General features: G+C 41.3%; 3 protein-coding genes across 8 annotated transcripts in view; 1 reads left to right on the top strand and 2 right to left on the bottom strand.

The window, feature by feature from the left end:
* The first annotated feature begins 1,368 nt into the window (after positions 1-1,368).
* LOC6544760 (protein TANC2) overlaps positions 1,369-19,413 on the top strand; it is a 49,915-nt gene continuing 31,870 nt past the window's right edge. For 2 of the 6 annotated variants that reach the window (XM_015157697.2, XM_015157698.2), the window contains exons 1-2: positions 1,369-1,611; positions 2,191-2,667. In XM_015157697.2, the coding sequence (XP_015013183.1) occupies positions 2,430-2,667 (238 nt within the window). In that variant the 5' untranslated portion in view covers positions 1,369-1,611; positions 2,191-2,429. Of the gene's footprint in view, positions 2,668-19,413 lie in introns of all 6 variants that reach the window. The other 4 variants (XM_015157696.2, XM_001972447.3, XM_026976496.1 and 1 more) reach the window with 3 other exon arrangements.
* LOC6544656 lies at positions 12,641-13,253 on the bottom strand. Its single transcript, XM_001972449.2, has 2 exons — positions 12,795-13,253; positions 12,641-12,740 (listed from the first exon to the last, which is right to left on the bottom strand). The coding sequence occupies exon 1, from the start codon at positions 13,251-13,253 to the stop codon at positions 12,867-12,869; it is 387 nt and encodes a 128-aa protein (XP_001972485.1). The 3' UTR covers positions 12,641-12,740; positions 12,795-12,866.
* On the bottom strand, positions 13,507-15,729 carry LOC6544761 (trichohyalin). Its single transcript, XM_001972448.3, has 2 exons — positions 14,926-15,729; positions 13,507-14,871 (listed from the first exon to the last, which is right to left on the bottom strand). The coding sequence occupies exons 1-2, from the start codon at positions 15,565-15,567 to the stop codon at positions 13,810-13,812; spliced, it is 1,704 nt and encodes a 567-aa protein (XP_001972484.1). The 5' UTR covers positions 15,568-15,729; the 3' UTR covers positions 13,507-13,809.

Genomic DNA, 19,413 nt, shown 5'->3' with positions numbered 1-19,413 from the left:
TTATCAACGGCCATTAATCAAGATTGCGTCAAAGGTATTAGCTCATTTGGGGGCTCAACATGAAATCGAGCAGGGTATGTAAGGGGGATTGGATCCAACATTGGACGACAACATTTGGGCGATTACAAACTATTACCGATGTCAACTGCCAAGCTGCCAGCGGTGGCATTATATAACGTGAGCCCCGTGCTCTTTTTCCTCGCCCTGCCAATGAGTAGATTAATTCTAATGCAATTGAAACAGTGTCCGGCTTTCGCTTATCGAAGTGCTTGTGGCTTGGGCAACAGCAGCGTGATTGCTTATGGGCTCGAAAGCTACTAGAATTGCTTTATATAGGTAATGGGCACCTATAATGTTGCACCTAAATTGTGGTAGTAGCCTATTTTGTAAGGATCCACTTACATGTGCACTTCAAATCCAAAACTCTTTTAGACCTTTGACAACTGCTTCATTGTTGTCACATCTAGGGCACTTAATAGGTGCCCAAAATTGGTGTGAATGATGATTCAATTGGAAAGCGATTTCCACAAATCACGGACACCATTTCGAGGGACAACATCCTCTCAAGAAGTGTCTCGCTTATCGGGCAGATAACCCCCGCTGAGGGAAAAGTGTCTCATGGGTCAATGAGACACCAAAGGCACGTACGCTTGCGTCATTGGGTAGCACAGCCTGAAGAAGGGATACACCATACCCTTGCCCTGCCTGTAATGTTTGCTATTTCGGACTGACACCGCGATAAGGGACACTTCCTACAGCCAGCACCTCAATCAGTCAAAACCCATGAAGAGCAAACATATGCACATGTAATACAAGTGTTATTAAATGTAAAGGCTAAATGATATCTAGCACTTGAGTCATGAAAGGGAAATAATAATTTATTCTGTACAAAGTAAAGTGCCCGATTACCCATAATACCTATTCGGGCCAAAGCATAATAAAATTCTGTGCCTGCACACCAAAATGTATAATGGTAGCCTTTAAGATTTCCGAGATCGATGGGATCATATACCAGTTACACTTTATAGGGTGCAAATCTGCATCTCTTATGCAGACTACCATTACACGCGGTATACCCTTTTCTCCACAATTAGGGGGTACGAAAAGCAAATACAAATCCGACGACAGCGAAGCGTGAATGAATTTCCTCGGCGCAAATTGAAAAAAAGAGTGATAGTGATAGTGGAACTGATAAGCGGCGAGCGCCGTGCTGAGATCGCGCATCGGTGGAAAAGAGATAGGGCGACGGCGCTGCTGGAAACAGAAAACCGGTATATGTGTAGAGTTTTCGGAGAGTGGCGCTCTCAGCTGGCTCAAATTTGGAGACTTAGCGCCCCGGCTCTCCGGCACTTCTCTGGCTTTTTGCGCTCAGTTTCGAAACGAACTTCAAAGCTCGCGCAAGCGTACCGCACGCGAATCGGAAAACGCATTCTCCGATCGGAAAACAACGCGACACACGAACGATCGATCAGCCGGCATATTCTTGTTCGCCACTCTGGATACGGTTTCAAATCGCAAAACGTGCCAAGTTCCTCGGAAAGTGTGCGAAAATTGCAAATATTTTGTGCTTCCATGTGACGTATGCGTAGTGTGACCACAGTGCGGCTAAATGTAATATATTTACCTGTATATAAATACGACTGTTTATATTTGTGTGTGTGTCATTGTCTAGGAATTTTGTTTCGTCTGCAAGAAGTGCAAAGGTTTTTAATGTTTACTTTGCGAAATTCCAAGAGTCCCAGTTGACTCACGGCCAAGACGAAAAGAGATTAGATAAACAGTGACCAACTATCTATAAATTGGTGTTTACCTGAGTTTCGCAAATGTATGAAACAGTTTTTAAGTTAATTAATCTTATTTAAGATTATTAAGCTCTATTTTGAAGTCAATTAAAAAAAATAGGATTTTAAAGGTGCCTCAACAAAAAAGTATGAATGTGCTTAGGTGGTTATTTATAAATTTTGATCTATTACATTAATGGTTCATCTAAAAAGCTGAAAATATTGCCAAAAATAGATAACAGGTGTATATGTGACAATAAATATTAGTAAAACAAGTCCAATTAGTAAACAAGTAAATCTCTTTGCACAAATAACAGAAAACGAAACAAAATCCAACCCAAACTCATTGATTTTAAAGTGTGAAGAAATTAAAAAATTTAAATAAGTGTGGTTTTTCTTGTTTGTAAAGAGCTCATTAGATGCACTTCGAAAACGAATTTAACGAAAAGGTGTAGAGGAAAAATCCACAAAAGTACGTGCCACCAAAAAGTGCAAAAGAAGGGCAGATCGAAAGAGGAAAAACGACTTGAAAGGATTCGCAGCTGGAACTGCATCCATCCAGATACAGATTCAATACATGTATATACCAGTGCCGATACAGATACATACATACATGAGGCAGCCTGCGAACCACAAAAGATACATGCCATGTTCCCACTAACCAACCGCTCTTCGAGTGGCAATCGCACCAACAACAATCCGAGCAACAACAACCAGACCACAAGCTTTATAATCGGAGGTACCACCAATATTAACAACAACCACAACAACAATCAGATTGGAGGCACAAGCACCGCTAAGGATAAAGGAAATTTTGAAAATAATTGGAGCTGCAATAAAACAACCGGTCGTCGCTCTGGCAGTGGAAATAGCTGCAGTTTTTTAGGTAAATTTTAATTGTAGCACTTAAAAGTGCCGTTGATTGAATGTTTCGAATATTTGGGGTGACTTGAATATTTGGCCAACAACCATAGCTATGTGGCTATTAATATTGAGATTGCGACGTATTAAATCCAACTCAATACCCAAGTAATTTCACTTAAAATAAAGCCCATCAGTAAGACGCGACCCATTGCACTTAAAACTTTTTCGTACGATCTCGATCAAGGCGGCTTCTTTGATCACTTAAGGCTTATCTTATGACCATCGCATCTCTTTCATTGGTATGGCTGCAATTTCACAAATCGCATTTACCTTTTCCGTATTGTCGCTTTTATGTCGCGTACCTTTAAAGGGTTCCTTTTTTAGCAACAATTTACAATGCAAATTGCATTAATTGCAATTTTCTGTTCAAATTGAGTTGGTTGTTGTTCCCGTTTGCGGCATTGTTGTTGTCTTTACATTAAAATGCAAATACTTTGCACTAATTTACATGTCGCGCCGCCGATTGCAGTGGAAAATGTAGACCCCCTCCCCCGCCCATCGCTCCATCGAGCACAAAATCGCCTGGGGAGACAATGGAAATCTTTTGTGATCATCACACACGACACGACTCGGTGGCTTTGTATCTGTGTGTGCTTGGGGGAGGAAGTGTAAGTGTGAGCTTGAACCATGAGAAATGCCATAAAAATTCCTCAGTCTAGCAGACTTGTTCCTCTTTGTGGGCTTGAGGGGTATACGCGAAGTTCTGAAATATTCACATATTTTTTTGAATAATGTTATGCACAGTAAAAAGAGCTGGAATTTTTAAATTAATTGGTGAATGTATTGTTGGATCAATCTCCAAATATCGTTTTCACAAAATGTATCTACGTGCAGCTATAGCCAATATGACTGTACATCACCCGTATAGATTACACTCTGAATTAATTAAGCTGCAATTTCTGTTTTTTATTATCTCGTAAGCTACAAAATTAAAGGGTATCTCTCGTTCGAAATAGTCAAGTGTTTCCCTTTCGTTCTGCTTCTTGTGTTGCGCCTGCGCAATGCCAAAAAGCTTCTTCGCCTTTTCTGCGCTCTTTTCAGGAAGAGGAGATCGTGGGACGGAGGTTTTTGGGGATGTCGGCACATGCGCTTTGTTTGTCTGTTGCCCAAACACTGAAAAAAATTATGCATTTTTACCTACAAACATTAGTGCAAGATATTAATTCGAAACCACTTATACTTTGTTCTTCTTTATAGAAGATAATATACCTTTTGATAAGCAGTCTTGATCTGAAATTCAAATGACTTTCATTCAAGGTGTTTTGAACTTTTTCTCCGTGTAGTGGGTTCATTGCTGCTGTGTGCCTGTGTGCTTGCAAGAATTCCCAGAAATATTTTACTTCGAAATTTGTTAACAAGCAGACAACAAGAGCAACAACCACAGAAGCGATTCGAATACATAGGGAAGATTGTGTGTTTTTGTTTGTTGTTTGGCCTGTGGGCCATGAAGTGTATCAAGTGTTTGCTGGCTTAGCTCCTTTTCTTCTCCATCGGCTTTGTTCACAGCCAGATACTTCAAGTTGAAGGTTAAAGTTGAGTCGAGCTGAGCTGAGCTGAGTTTCGATTGAATTAGAATTAGAGTTCTCCTCTTGGAGTGGATTTCTCAGAGGTTTGCCGGCCAGGATACTCAGTTTGAGTCATGGAAATTGAATGGAAGTGTTCTTCAATTTGACAGTCGTTGGCAGGTTTCAAAGCCTTAAGAATGCGAACAGGATTTGAAATCCTATAATTGCGCTTCATTTGAACACACTTTAACCTAAAAAGTTTCGAAGAAATCTCAAGAATGAAGTATATTTTAAAAACCTAACACTGACAAGCATTGGAAATTAAAGATAAATAGCTCGAGTGTTAGGAGCATTTAAAATCTCAACTGCGATAAGCCCGGCTTTGCACACTTTAGAGCCTCTAAATTGATTTATAAAGCCTCTAAACCCAGTTCACTCCTCATAGAGCACAGCACTAACCAATAACTCATTCAATCCCATTCGATCTGGTAACTAGCCTTCAAAGCCAGCCCCATTGAATCCGATCCAAGTCCATTCCGAATCTCGACGTGTGTGGGGCACCAGACTCCGCCAATCGCTTCCAATTCCATTTTACACTGCAAGACGAACCGTGGAAGCACTCGGCTGCATAGTTTTAATTGCAAATTGCAAATTGCAAAACTGACCGACCACCAGTCATAACGAGTCTAATTAAGACGATGTCTGCGCTGAGGAACAAATATCTTGCATATTTTTAGATCCACCAGCTGGACATTTGCATTCGCAGACGGTCGAATACAATGTCAGATATACACTGCGCAAATTGTTCGATTGATTTCTATAACCAGCGCATGCCAGTTCCGCCTTTCAGTATCTTATCCTCAAATAAGTTGATACAACTTGTAATGCACTGATATTCTCGATTTATATCAGTAATGCAATTTTTATTCGTAGGTATATACCGAATATATAAATTAATAGTGATAATTTTAAATCCAGCTATTTGCTTGGACTTAAATCAGCTTTTTAGATGCAAACTGGTATAGCTTGTGAGTTATTCGGTTTTCCATGTGCACTCCGTCAAATTAGAAAGGGAGATCGGCGAGGAAGATGAAGAACGGCGAGCTGTGAGTGGCAATGAGTTAATTTGCTGCCAAAACACACCCTCGAGCCTCATTAGCCTGCACTCCGAGTGAGATTTATAGACGAGCCGCAAGTTGCCGGCGGATTAGCTGGAAATGCAAGGCCCTGGGGGTCAAAACCCAAGGGCGGCGGGCGGAAGGGGTGGCCACAGCAGCCGCACTGCGGGTTGCCCTGCTAAATGAGCGCCCGAGGTGTCGTCCAAGCTGGCCAAGATTGCAATGGGCATGTGTTTCCAAATGGCAGGGCTGATGGGCATGAATAATGAGCAGGCGGCCAACAAGAAGTGGCAAACTTCGACTATTCGGTCTTTCCAATTCCAGAAAACTGGCAGTCCGCTGTCGTATTTTACAAACTGCGCTAAATAGTTGTTCTTCTACCAAATTGGGTCCATTTTGATGCATTTTGTTTCAGAGAGCATATACAATGTGACAAATGTTAAGAAACATTAGCTTTCTGCGTAATGGATTCTCCGATAAGACTGTGCCTGAGTTCAGATATCTTTTCACACAGTAATGGTTCCGTTTGCCTAAACATGTCCCATAATTTTGTAATTGATAAGTCTGAAAGAGATGAGTTTATTACTCACCATGTGCAATGAGCCAAGTTGGCTGCTCCCTAACAACATAAACATGTCCGCAGTTGGTGGGGAAAAATGAGTTTCCATTTGTTTTTGCATTTGCTGTGACATTTTGAGTTATTTGACACTTTGCAGGCGAATATCATCTTTCCCCTTCTGAATGTTTCGCCATCGCTCTTTCGGTCTTTCTTCCAGCAGTTTATTAACTCATTATTTTGAAATCAACTTGGCCCGGCAGGCAAAACGTGTTGCAGAAGTTTCTGCAACCTGACAAGTCGCCTGCTCACCAGCAGCAAATGCATGATGTTGCTGCTGCCGGTGAAGCAGTTGTTGCAGATGTTGCTGCTGTTGCAAGTACACAACTTGCAAAACAGTACCCCTCACTTGTTGATTAAGTACTTCGGCACTCTCACCCATCAGCAAGCGAATATGATGCATTAAAATTTTATACGAATGGTTGGAGACCACAATTGGGCACAAGAAGCCGTTTTGCCGCTCCTAATTGATGCAATCAATAATTGCGGGCATATCTTTTACTTCCATCTGTGTAGCTTCACAGGGATACAACTTTACAGCTACTCCTCATCATCGAACACCAGACATAAACCGCACATTCAATCGATTCACACCCATAAACACAAAATTAGCAAATTCATAAAAAAATAAGTAGTCTTTAGACGCTTTTCGCATAAAACTGTGTATACCACTGCAAACAAAACAATTTTTATTCGAACTTAAGGTTAAGCCTCGGAAATTTTTATCTTAAATGCTGAAAAAATCGTTCACAAGAAACACAAAACCAATTAATTATTTGCCCATTTAACTGCGGTGGCTGTTTGGCTGTTATTTTGTATTTTGTATTTTGATGATTGCAAAATTCAAGATACAACAAAAACAACTGCCACTGCCTTTAGCTGCGTAACACTTTGTTGTAGTGAGGCGGCCAAAACATTGAGATAAAAAAGCGGCAGTTCAAAACTATTCACATCTCATCTGTAGTGGGTACAGTAAATATTGTTTTGCCGTTAGGTGAAAGATAAAAATATTTCAAAGCATGATTTTGTATAATCGCAAATCGCACTTTTTTATGAAGCATCAAAATGAAATTTACCTATCTTTTGAAAATCATGGTTTCCAAGCCCATTGTAGTTTTCCTATAATTTTATGAGCATATTTTTTGCCTACCTCTTAGTTGATTTTCACTGTACTCGGCACTATGGGAAGTTGTGGGCGTGAGTAGTTTGCCGATGTCTTTGGCACTGGCGGTATCTTTTTCTGATGTTTCGAAAAGAGACGTGAACAAGCAGCCGAGGACATGGCCACCGAATTCAAATGGAGTGGCAAAAAAGAAGTAGCGAGCAGATACAAAACTTTATATCTCGTGGCGATCTGTTCAATGGATTCGCAATTACATTCATGAAATTTAATTGGCGATGGGAAAAAACCTTGAATGGATTAAGCATGTGGGGACAATGTGTTCAAGAGGAATAGTGTTGATTTATGGATAATAATTCCAATTCATTGAGGAGTTTCAATGGGATCGACATGGAATTCGGCCCCAACTCCAGCTTAATAATGTATCTGATTTTTGCATCTAGCACATCGCCCTATCAGACCTTGGGATCTCCATTTAGGTTGGCCCATCTTCCCCATTTAAGACACTCGCAACAAAAGTCACGTTTCTCCGAAACCTCCCCTGCATTAAAGTTAAGATCAACATGCGGGATAGACCGTCTGAAAAGAAACCAGCGTACAAATAAAGAGACGTGCAAAAAAACGCTTAACTAACATTTGTTGACTTTTGTTTACAAATGCAAATTTACCTATAATATTTGCACTGCAAACCCAAGCCATCCATAGTATTTTCAACCAGCTCTACTTCAACTCCAACTATTTATTTCTTTTTGTTTCATTTCGAGCGCCGTGACAATTTGCCAAGCAAACTTTTTGCGTTCAGATAGCGGCGAAAATTGTTTGTTTAGACCTTAGCCAGGCAACGACAACAACAGGCAAAGCCAATTACGGTTTTTAATTATAAGTAAATATTTCATGTGACCGACCGACTTTTGGCGCCCGCAGAAAAAAAAACCACAAGAAACCACACCAAAAAACCTTATCGATATGGCTGTTTGTGCAACAGGTGCGCCACCCAGTGGACAAGGTGCGAACCACACCACGTAACCTTTCCACATGTGGTAGACTATATCAGTGCTATATCTTATCTGAAAGGTCCTCACGTTTCGCGAGCCAAATTCCATTCGAATGAGAACCAAAAACTAATAGTATTGGTGTATGTACTTTCTACTAATACCAGTATGTATGTTAGTTATTGAAGATAATTGCGCTCTTAAGTTACCAAAATCCCTGTTCAATCTTTTAAACGAGAATGAATAATAATAAGTTTTAAGACGCCGGACCAAAACACAAGAAAAAATCAATAATGTGAAGTGAAGTTCATACGAAAGTAATTTTTTCCACATTTACAAGTAAGCTTTTGGCTGTCATAATATCGGTGAATGTTTTTTGGGTTTTATTTCGAGTTGACCACTGGCTGACTAATTTTTGCAAATGAGTATGGGATTTGAGTGTTGTCACTCACTCGCTTATTGTTTCCTGTTGTCGAAGAAAATAAACTTATGCTTGGTTTTACAATGTGGGCGTGTCGCATTGCGGTAATTTATTAAGTGTTTTTTTCTCACTCTCTTTAATTGCCGCCCAGATGATTTAATGTCTTTTACTTTCTGCCTTTCCTCCGGTTGTCTTTTCTTATGACTTTCACCTCGCCAAAGTGAAATTACGGCCTAATGACTAAACATTTCATTTAATTAGAAGACTCATCGCGCAGATGAAACCGAGACAATAACAAAAGGGCGGAACACGAAAAGTTTTCTGAACTCTCTGAATCTGTAATCTCAGATCGTAGCTCATTATAAAAATTTGGCAATCAGGGTAAATGATCTGACACCTGAAACCTCAAAGCGGATTACGGCAGTTTAATTTTGATTTTGATGGATGTGAAGATTTCTGGGAAGGCAGTTCACTCCCTTCCACCAACAGTTTCTTACATTTTTAGCTTTACAAAAGCCCGGTTTTAATGGGAAACCCCTGTCGTTATTTTGACATTTTCGGGATGCTCTGTTGTCGAACCCTTTCCGAGGCTGGCTGACTCACCAGAGGAACCTGCAAAAGTTGCAACATTGCAACGAATTAATCAATATTTACCGCTACGATGTCAACGCCACCAGAGAAAAGGTTTGCAGCATTAAAAGACCGTAAACTCGACGGACAACTGGCCCAAAGTGTGGACCATCCGACTTCCAAGAAGCTGGCAACTTGATATAGCCAAAGTCAGCTCCAAACATTTCTGAATACCCACAACTGCTGGCGAGGAAAACCTCGGTGCGGCGACCAAAGTTTGATTTATGCGTTGCGATGCTCAATGGGCGATACGACGGGGCCAAAAGGAAGTAACCGCAGTCAAATTTCCAGGCCCAAACGGCACGACTACCAAATGCGCTCGCTGGCCAACTCGCTGCTCTGCCTGGCGGTTAAACGCAGCCAAACATAAATTATAGGCCATGGCTAAGTAGGAAAACTGTTGGCCCAACCGGCCAGGCACAGTGGAAAAACCTAGGGGAATTGAAGATAACGAATGCCCAGAATTCCTTGCTCTCAAATGAGTCACATACCTTGAGAATATTTATATTACTTTATACTTACAGATCTAGATATACTCGTTTCGATTTTAATGCCTCTGACATTGATAAGCACGCTTTATCATTTTTTGACAGTTGGTAAATTAATGTTTCGCATTTGACATCTTTAAAAATAGCCTACTCAAAAGTAATCTCATATGTTCAGATCAAGTTCTGGTTTTTGTTCCCAGAACTAAGCAACAAAAAATTCAAATTATTAATGAGATACCTCTACTATAGCACTTCTCTATTACCTTTTATCTGACCTAATTCAAATGGGAGTGCATTTTCTTTTATTTTAAAATATGATTTGGAATGGATTTCGTGAGCTTTAAGACTATTTGGGCTTTGTCTTATTTTGCACAATTTTCCCATAGTATTTTGCATTTCCCAGCAGCAGCTTCACTGCCAGCACTTTTCGCCTTTCCCACTACTTTCATAATGTTGGCAAACATTTAACGAAAGTCCATAAGTACAATACACATGCCCAGGAACTTCGGCAGCCATATAATGCAAAATTTCCCTGCACTGCGGATGTTGGGGCTCTTGAGATGTTGAGCTGTAGAGCTGTGGAGCTGAGGAGCTGTTGTTTGCCCCCCAATCCGATGCCATAAGATCCGATGCGGAGTCGAAGTGGTCGGATTCAGATACATGTTGCCGCCGTCAATGTTTCGCCTTTGTCTCGTAAATTTGAACATTTTTATTATAAAACCAAGCACCAGGCACGGTTGCTGATTTCTCACACAATGCGCGCGATTTTTTTTGTATGCATTGCGAGCCTGAAATTGATTAATTACAAAGCGGAAGACTTGCTGATCCAACCGGGCTAAGACCAAAAACAACAGCCATTTTTCAGGCTTAATTTTCTATATTATTTCGGATTTGTTTTTATTGCAGCAATCGAGTGGGCTTCGTGATTTGCTGTAACCACGATTCTCAGTTGTTGTTCTATTATTTGTTAGTCTGAAGGTTTCTGCATTATTTAAATGACACTGACACCACTGACATTTGAAAATTACATTCCACTAATGCAAAAGTGTGAATCAATAAAAATGTCTAATCGCCTAGAAAACATTTTTATGGTCGTTACTTGAATCCAATAAGTAACACAGACAAGATAAGAATCGTAAACACTTTGAAAATAATTCTAATAAAATTCATAATTCACATTAAATACGTAATAAAATTGTGGCATTGAAATACAAACATGAAATAAAAATAAAAATAAGAATTGGGATAGGTTTGGGAATACAAGTAACCGAATACCCTAGGAATCACATGTTCTTTAGATTGCCTTGTATATATGTAATCCCATATAATTACCAGTTCTGGCGCCTTCTTCGGTCTGGCGCCCTTTAAGCATCTCACGGATTGCAAAACGTATCTAAAATCTGAAGTGACAATGGGGGGCAGTAATGTCAGTTGTACTTACACTTAATTGCTGTCAAGTGTTTTGCGAAACCCTAAACTAGCACAGCATCTGTAAAGTAGAAGCGGTGTTTAGGGGGTTATCCAGTGAAATGTCAAAGCAATTAATTCCAATCGACTTGTGATAGATACAAATTTGTATCTCTTTATACCCGCCATGCTGCAAGAAGTTGAGACATTATGCTTTTGATGTCACATGTGTGTTTGCTTTTTAATGATTCTGTGTGCCACTTAAATTTCACGGAACTGCCGCTGTTCTGCTGTAGCCGCAGTTTTAATGAGCTATTAAAATGCTTGGGGAATTGTAGTACATGTGTAAGAGCAAATTGTCATAAACGCAAACCAGCAACAGGATTCTTTACAAGTTTATTTTTATGAAGAGGATTTGTTTTATGTTGATTCCTACTAATGGACTCCATTTAATGGAGGTATTTTGAGATCCGTTCTATTTATACACATTTATGTAATCCCATATCTAAACGTTAAAAAACGCATCTACAACAAAACTAAAGCTGTTTTATTTCTGTTTCTAGGTAAGTTCTGATGTTGATTGCCGTCTAAGGTCGCAATACTTTGATTAGCACATTTGTAAGTAAATATTATAAGTAAGCACACATAAAATAGGTCGCTATAGAAATAGATAAACTATTTTCGGTCACTGATCTCACTTGAATCAAATTGAAGAAAACGCCTGTTTGAGAAATATGCTTTATTAGGTGATTTAGTTGTAAAACCTTTTTTGACACACTCCATTAGACAGACTCCAATATAAACGCTTCATTTGCCAAATCATTTAACATAATTAGACGGCAAACACGATATGATCTCATAACCAGTTTCCCTGGCCGGCAAATCCTTTCGGTTAATTGGCGAACCAGGGGAAGAACAAAGGAGTTCTACCTGTGTCAGTCTAAATTCATAATTCAAACATCAATTCCAAGAACCGAGCGTGTGGACACAATATTTCATAAGTGTCTGGCGACTGAAAGCCGAAGCTCAAGTCAATCCCACTTCCTTTTGGCTGAGGTTTCGTTATTGTTTCGACTTTATTTGCAATCAAACGCCAAAGTGCACGAGGCAGGGAAGAAGCTACAACACATTAACCTTCAAGTCGGGTTCGCTGGTATTACTTTTTTGACAATTTTCTGAAATGTATTTTGTCGTTTCGTTGCGCAAATAAAACGACTACAACGCCTGACAACAGCGACAACGAGCCGAGTTTGTATCTAAAATCAACAAGTTCACGACGACATCGCAAGCCAAACAGGCAAACAGCCAAAACACAAAAGATAAAAACTTTTAAGCGTCGGGCAAATACAGATAGATACTGAAAAAATAACACCAAAACCACAAGCACCAATACAACTGCTCCCCATTCATTGCCAGACCTTTGCTCACAAGGCAAATAGAACCCCAAACTAAACCCCAAAACTGAACCTATGGAAACCCTTTGAGTGGCAACCCAAAGCAGATAGTTTACCCGTTTACCCAATGCGTTTGGATTTGGGTGGTAATAATCAAATCGGGCCGGAAGTTTCCATTGTAAAATGTTGTATTTCGTAAGAGAACTAATAGATACTTTACTCCCAAATGATTAGATTGTATCATACCAAGTTATACATTTATTAAGAAATATTTATTTTTAAAACATTAGTCGATACAGTTCCGAGGGTAAACCAAATGTCCTTAGTGCGCAGACTGCTAAGAACTACAAAGATATTATACAGGATACATAGTTTCCCAAGTCCTTGGAAGAACATACGTGTAGAAATGAATTGTTTAGAGCATTACTTCACATCCCGACTGGGATGGAACTATTCTTCAGATACACTCTTCAAATCAATCCCCGGTTGGTTAGGTCCTCGTAAATGGCAGTTTCAAGCTTGCCGAGATCACTTTTCGCCCTGGCCAGTCGAGTTCCGACGCGAACCAGTCTCTCGGCCAATTGTTGATGCCGCAAGTTCAGCCTTTTCCTGAGGGAATCCAGAGATCGGTACTCCTGATCGCTAATGCGGTCCACCTCCAGCTGATCGTCCAGTTTGATGAGGCGGTGCAGCGTTTTATTCAGCTTCAACTGGATATCTTCACGTTCGGTTTTCAACAGCTCCTCGTCGCGTTTCTTCTGCTCCAGCCACTGGATCTCGGCAGCGGGAACTATTTTCCTCAGATCATTGATGTTCAGTGTCAGAACGTCGGAGGTTTTATTTATTTTCGGTGTCATTTCGATTGTAATTTGGTTTTATTTTCTCAAGCGATATTTTCGAAAATTTTGTCTGTTGAGAAAAGATTTGAATTTTTATCTATTTTTTTTTTTTAGTTATCTAGAGCTACTGGCTGCTCAAACGATTTCCATAAAACTGAAAGCTGGACGGGTTTTTCCCTAGCATACTGCTTATCGAAATAGGGTTCAATTTGATTTCCATACTATTACAAAACCAAAGTAAAAGAATAAGTATATTAAAAAACTGAATTTGGCCGCCCAGTGACTAATGGCACTGGAAATCGATCACCAGTGAATTGAATTTCGCACCTTTAATTGCAATTCAATACTTTTGACGAGGAGTTTCCAGTTTCCAGTTGCCATTGTAATGGATATCATACGAATACTTGCCTTCGAGTGATAGCCTACAAAGTTAACCACAATTGATGTCAAGTTAGGGGTTTATAATTTCAACCATTCTGACTTAAGTTTTGTGCAGGTTATTTCTGCTGAATGAGGGTGAAGCTTAAACCAAAATGATAAGTATTTATCAGAAGTTCAAGAGGCAAACCGCAGCTTATTTCTTGGAATTCTTTTGATCATCTTTTTCCTTGCCCTCGTGTAAAACCAAGGCTTCGATTTTCTTGAGGTTCTCCTGGATTTTCTGCCTCAAAATCTTCTCCTCCTTGCCCAACTCCTCGGAATTGGGTTCCTGTTTGTGCGAGGATCTTTCCATTCCCTCCGCTTGACTGTCTCCCTGAGCTCTCCTGCCCATGGGCAATCGAGTGACCATGTGCCGGGGAATCCGTATCTCTGCTCCTATCCGATTATCGTTTTTGTACTGACCAACAGCGCGAATAAATGGCTTTAGGGGACATCCTTTGGCTTGGGCTTCATCCATCAGCTGGCGAGCGTAGTCGAAGAAGAAGGCATCCTCGCGAAGCTCCTCCAATTGGGCCTCCCTGTTGTAGTTGGTACCTGGACGGGTCTCCTCCTCGGTGCGCTCCTTAACCTGCTCGTCGAGATCTTGGCGGAGTTTTCTTATCCTTTGAAGATGCTCCTCTCGCTGCTGCTGCTTAAACTGGACATTGGTTAGATCGTTTTGAAGACGCAGTTCCTCTGCCACTCTGCGATCCTCCTCGGCCTTCTGTCTGCTCTGCCGGGCCAGCTCCTCCTCCTCTCTCTGCACAGCCAAGCGGGCGTTCTTGCCCTGTTCCTTGGACTTCCTCCATTTGGCCTGCTCGGCACTGTGAACTTTTCGCATCTCTTCCAGCTGGCGCTTATGGCGCTCCTCATCCTCACGAGCACTATAGTGCAGCCGTGGAGCCAGTTCCCTGGCCAGTTTCTCGTTTCGCCTGATACGCTGCTGCACTCGCTCCTCGGCTCTGTTCCGTTTCAGCTGCTCCAAATGTCCCTTGGCCTTGTTGTGGATATCGCACCGCACCTGCTCCATCTCCTCGAGCATCTGGAGTCGCTTCTGGCGCTGCTCGGACATGACCAAGGAGGCCAGTGCCTCATCTTTTTTCTGACGCTGCTTGGCCGCCTGTAGCTCCTGCTCCTTGGCCCGCTGATCCTTCATCATGCGCTCATTTCGTTCCCGCTCTTTAAGGGCCTCCTCCAATTCCTTGGCTTTGGTGGCCTAGTGGATTGGTGGTAATATTTAATTCTCCATATATTCTATTTGGAAGCTTACCTGGCGTTCCCTTTCCCTCTCTGCAATTAAGTGCAATAACTCCTTTTTATGCTCACTTAGCTGTTGGCATTGCTCCTTGTGGCGCTGTTGGGCCTCCTCAAAACCCCGAATCACTTGCTCCTGGAAGATCTTTCTGTCCAGCTCCTTCTGTTGCTGGTTGACCCTAGCGAATTCCGCCTGCACTTCCCGTTGCACATTGACACTTCGCATGACTTCACTCTGAAGACGGGCGCACTGCAACTCCCGCGGACCAGGACGCAGTTGCTCTAGGAGTTTCTGGGCAGCCTCGATGCGCTTCTTCCTGGTTTTCTGATGCTCCAGGCGAGCAGCCTTGCTTTCCTCCTCCGCCAGGCGCTTGGCCTCCAGTTGCTCAGCCTGCAGCTGCTTTAGTTCCCGGGCGCACTCCTCCTCCCGTGTGATGCAGAGATTGCGACCGGCAAATTTCCGGAGGAGCTCCTCGCCTCCGATTCGGAGTTTCTCATCCGCCTCTTCACGAAGCTGCCGCTGATGCAGTTGCTCCTGTTTGGCTGCCTGCGTTGCATGGGCGCGGATGCGCTGGAACCGCTTATTTGAGATAACCACTGGTGGTTTTTCCCGGAAAATGGGTTCACGTCGCTCCTGTGGAAGCCAGCAATACTGCATGGTTTAATTTTCAGTTATTGACTGAACTATTTGCTTGGGGGTTCCATTTAGGAGTGGCGGGGTTTCCATGGATCTTGGTATTGTTTGGTAGCTAAAAGTCAAGACTTTCGGTAGCCAAGGAACCCAGGGATATCCAGGTTTATATTAAGGTTTAAATTATATTAAGACACGTCTTCCATTTCCTCTTCACATGTTTGGAATCGAATCTTATGGCTTCATCTATTGAATTATCAATTCTAGTTAGTTTGCTATAAATATCGTAAAGAAATATACAAAATTGTTCACAAATTCATAAGAAAGTAATCAAAAAGCCATACCATGATCAGATAAAAATTGTATTTAACCGTAAAACCGCCAAATGGATTTGGTATTGCCTGATTTTATCGCTTAATTCCGCCTAAATCATCCAAACTCATCATCATCCCACAAGTGTCGTAACCGAAAATGCCAAAACAGAAATTGCCGAGTGTTGCCAACATTTTGAGTAGTTCATTTTAATTAATTAGTTTTGCGAACCGAGTTCGCTGTGCTCACTGTTGTCCAACACAGCGACAAGTTACTGTCAACGCAAATGGCAAAGATTTTGGTTTGATGGCTTAATTATGTCCAAAAGTTATGTTGAGGCCATTTGGCAGAGTCGGCGGCGCAAGTGACAGGTTTTGTGATAAAAGTTGTTGATGTGCTTTTGGCAATTACATTTAGCCACAATTTTTGTGGGGGCTTTGGCTATCCGAGCCGAACCGATCCAATCTGGTGTGGTTAGATTTCTGGTTTGGGGTTTCCCTTCGAATTGTCAACGCGTTTTGTTTCCGATATTGAAAGCCAAACCCTAAAGGGCAAATCTATTTGGTCACGCTTCATTTGGCTCGTATCGTTGCATTGAAATCGTAGATTTAGCTCAAGAGGGTTTAAATAAATTTAATTAACACCTGACTGCGAATCCATACAACCACACCGGCACATTGCCCCGTTTACAAACCTTAGGAATATTCATTTCAATTTTGAATTGGGTCACTGCTCCGCTTTTGTCGCTCGTTGTTGGGGTCTTTTTATTCATACTCACATATCTAACCAAGCCACACAAAGTACACAAGCCCATGACGGGGCGATAAAGGGGCATGCCCAACTATTTACACCAAAATCCAGGTTATATAGGTACAAACTTTATCGCCCGGCAAGCCACTACACTCTTTAAAGGTGTTACAATGCGGTCAGTTACTATGCCCAAGTTCTTAGAAGTTGAAACTTCATTGGCAATTAAGTTCAGTGCTCACACTTTTAGGCTTTTAGTATTGAGATACTATTGCAGTGCGTTTTAAAGCACATATTAATTCCAAATTTCAAAGATTTCTTGACTCCTAACTAATCTTTTATACAAAATGTACTTTGGTTACGCTTTATACGCCCATTTGACCCCATTTCTAACCACTTTAGATCACTGCTAGCCAACTTCTTGTAGCATTTAGAGCACTTCACAGTTTCCCAATGCCTTTGACGCGAAGTGGTCTATAACTTGCTCACTTACACCATCTGAACATCCGAATAGCGACACATACAACACCTTATGGAAGACAGAAGACTGAGTACGTCAAGTACCCGATTCTTATCTAATCGAAACTTATTGGCTCCCCATAGACTTTGCCTGATACCGTGTAAATATACGACTGCCAGTGGTTCTACGTGGTACATACTATACTTACATACGTCGCATATAGCCAGACACCAGACATATATCACTTGATCTTCAAGTGCGAATGACAGCCCGGAGTAGGAAAGACAAGAGACCGAAGACCGAAGACTGAAGACCAGAGACCACAAGCCTTTCGCCTGTCCACGACTACCGTCCAGTTCGTTGCTTTTGCTTCCACTTGAATGACTTCATGTGCCCCCGTCGTCGGAAAACTTGAAAAACTTGTCTTTGTCTCTGTTCCACCAGAGGCTGGGGCACAAAAGACAGAGGGGCACGGGTACAAGTGGGTACTTACTTGCACTCGGGAACTTGAGAACTCGAAAGCTGGGCAACTGGAGAACTGAAGAACTAAAGAACCACAACGGAAGATCAAGAGCAGCCAGAACGACTGGGCCAACAAATGAGTGCAACTGTTTTAGCCCGAACCTGCAGTCCAGTTTACACAGAACTACTGAAAAGAAAACAAAATAAAAGCATAGAATAGACCTGAAGAAAATACAGAACAATCCCCAGTGACTTCTTTCGAGACGCTCTGTGTGTCTGAGTCTTCCGTCGATCTGCAAGTTCTTGGCTCTTTCTTCTGGTGGTTAGAGCAATTAACATGCAATTAAGAGACGTTTCAATCTCAAGAGCCATGGCCAAGAAGACATCGTAAACACTTTATCCGGTGGCTTGGTACAACTTTTGATGAGCCGATCGGACTTCTCATCAAGGTTCTAATTATAAAGTTCCAATCGTTAAGCAGCATCGTATCGATTCCATAGAAATTTTCGACAGGAAATTGATTGGATGTTTATGCCAAAGGAATTGCACACAGAAGCGGTGCAAAATGTGTGGGTTGTCTATAATTTATAGAACTTCAACATACGATCACTGAATCAGATACCCATTGACTCGGGGCACACACCCAATTTTCAAACAAACATTCATTTTACAAGTTCCTCAGTAAGATATCTATTAAATTCTCAAGTTCTATTTTCAGACATTATCATTTCGCCTCGTCACGCGCTTCTTTTTTACGCAACTGATTTACGGTTTTGATAGGTATCTTATATAAGAAAACATTGCCATTTCTTGTCTCTGATCTTGAGAGCCAATATCAAATCATAACGGAGCATTTATGCCCATGTTAAAAGTTGGAATTGTGCTTTGATTTATTAACCTGTCGCTCAAACGATTTACAAGCAAAGTCGAGAACAATAAGTGCCAAATACTTTTGGGGCTTATGTCATCTTGTGGTTGTAACTAGAAAAATATATACTCGTACATACAGTATAAGTGTGTAGGAATTTGTTTGTACTACAATATAACTTATAAGATCGTGCCCGATTTTCAGCTCCTCGAAAAAAACGAATTCAATTGAAGCGAGACTTCAATTTTTGGTGGGGTTAAATCAGTTGAACTCTTAATTGTGTAGTTTCATTATCAATTGAAGCGTTCCGTTCTTTTCACTTTAAATACGCTTGACAGCCCAATTCTGTTTGGTTCATTACAGAATAGCTGATTTCATAGGGCGATATGTGTGGCGAAGCTATTAAGTTTTCCATGCCAGTTTGCCAACAAAACAACATTTCAATGTCAGCCCGATCACGTTTTTGGAGGCAATTTGTTGGTGGATTATTTTTTTGAATTTGATACACTCTAAAGAGCGTGGCAAATTGCCCAAGTCGTCGGAGGGGGGTGGAAAGTATCGGACTTACATGGGGTTTTACACTGGTTTTGTCATCCATTGACAAACGGAACACCTGAGACTGAGACTGCGATTGGGTAACTACTCGACTAATAACCACTCGATGTTGGTCGTAAGCTGAGCTATTAGATCTTCTTTTTGGCGCACTTAGTGCTCATGTTCGCTGATAATCTGAGGTTTATTCGGTTGGGTTTGGTTGAGCCTCAGTGTCATTTGAAGTGATCGTCGATCTATAGATTCTGCTCCATTAATCATGTGGGTATTATAACTATGGGCCGCTAATATTTCAAATTTTTACAGCCGAGCTAACCATGTAATTACTGTGTTGTTTGTGGGTAAGGTCAGTTATTAGAGGGAATTACATGTTAGCTCAATAATGCGCTTCCAGTTCCATGATCCCTGACCAGTGGCCCATCTGTCCATCCACCAATTGATGATTCATTTAAACCAATGGCAGTATCTTTAA

The sequence above is a fragment of the Drosophila erecta genome, unplaced genomic scaffold (assembly GCF_003286155.1).
Source record: "Drosophila erecta strain 14021-0224.00,06,07 unplaced genomic scaffold, DereRS2 tig00000021-arrow-pilon, whole genome shotgun sequence".
Lineage (NCBI taxonomy): Eukaryota > Metazoa > Arthropoda > Insecta > Diptera > Drosophilidae > Drosophila > Drosophila erecta.
This window is presented reverse-complemented; position numbering and strand designations above follow the sequence as displayed.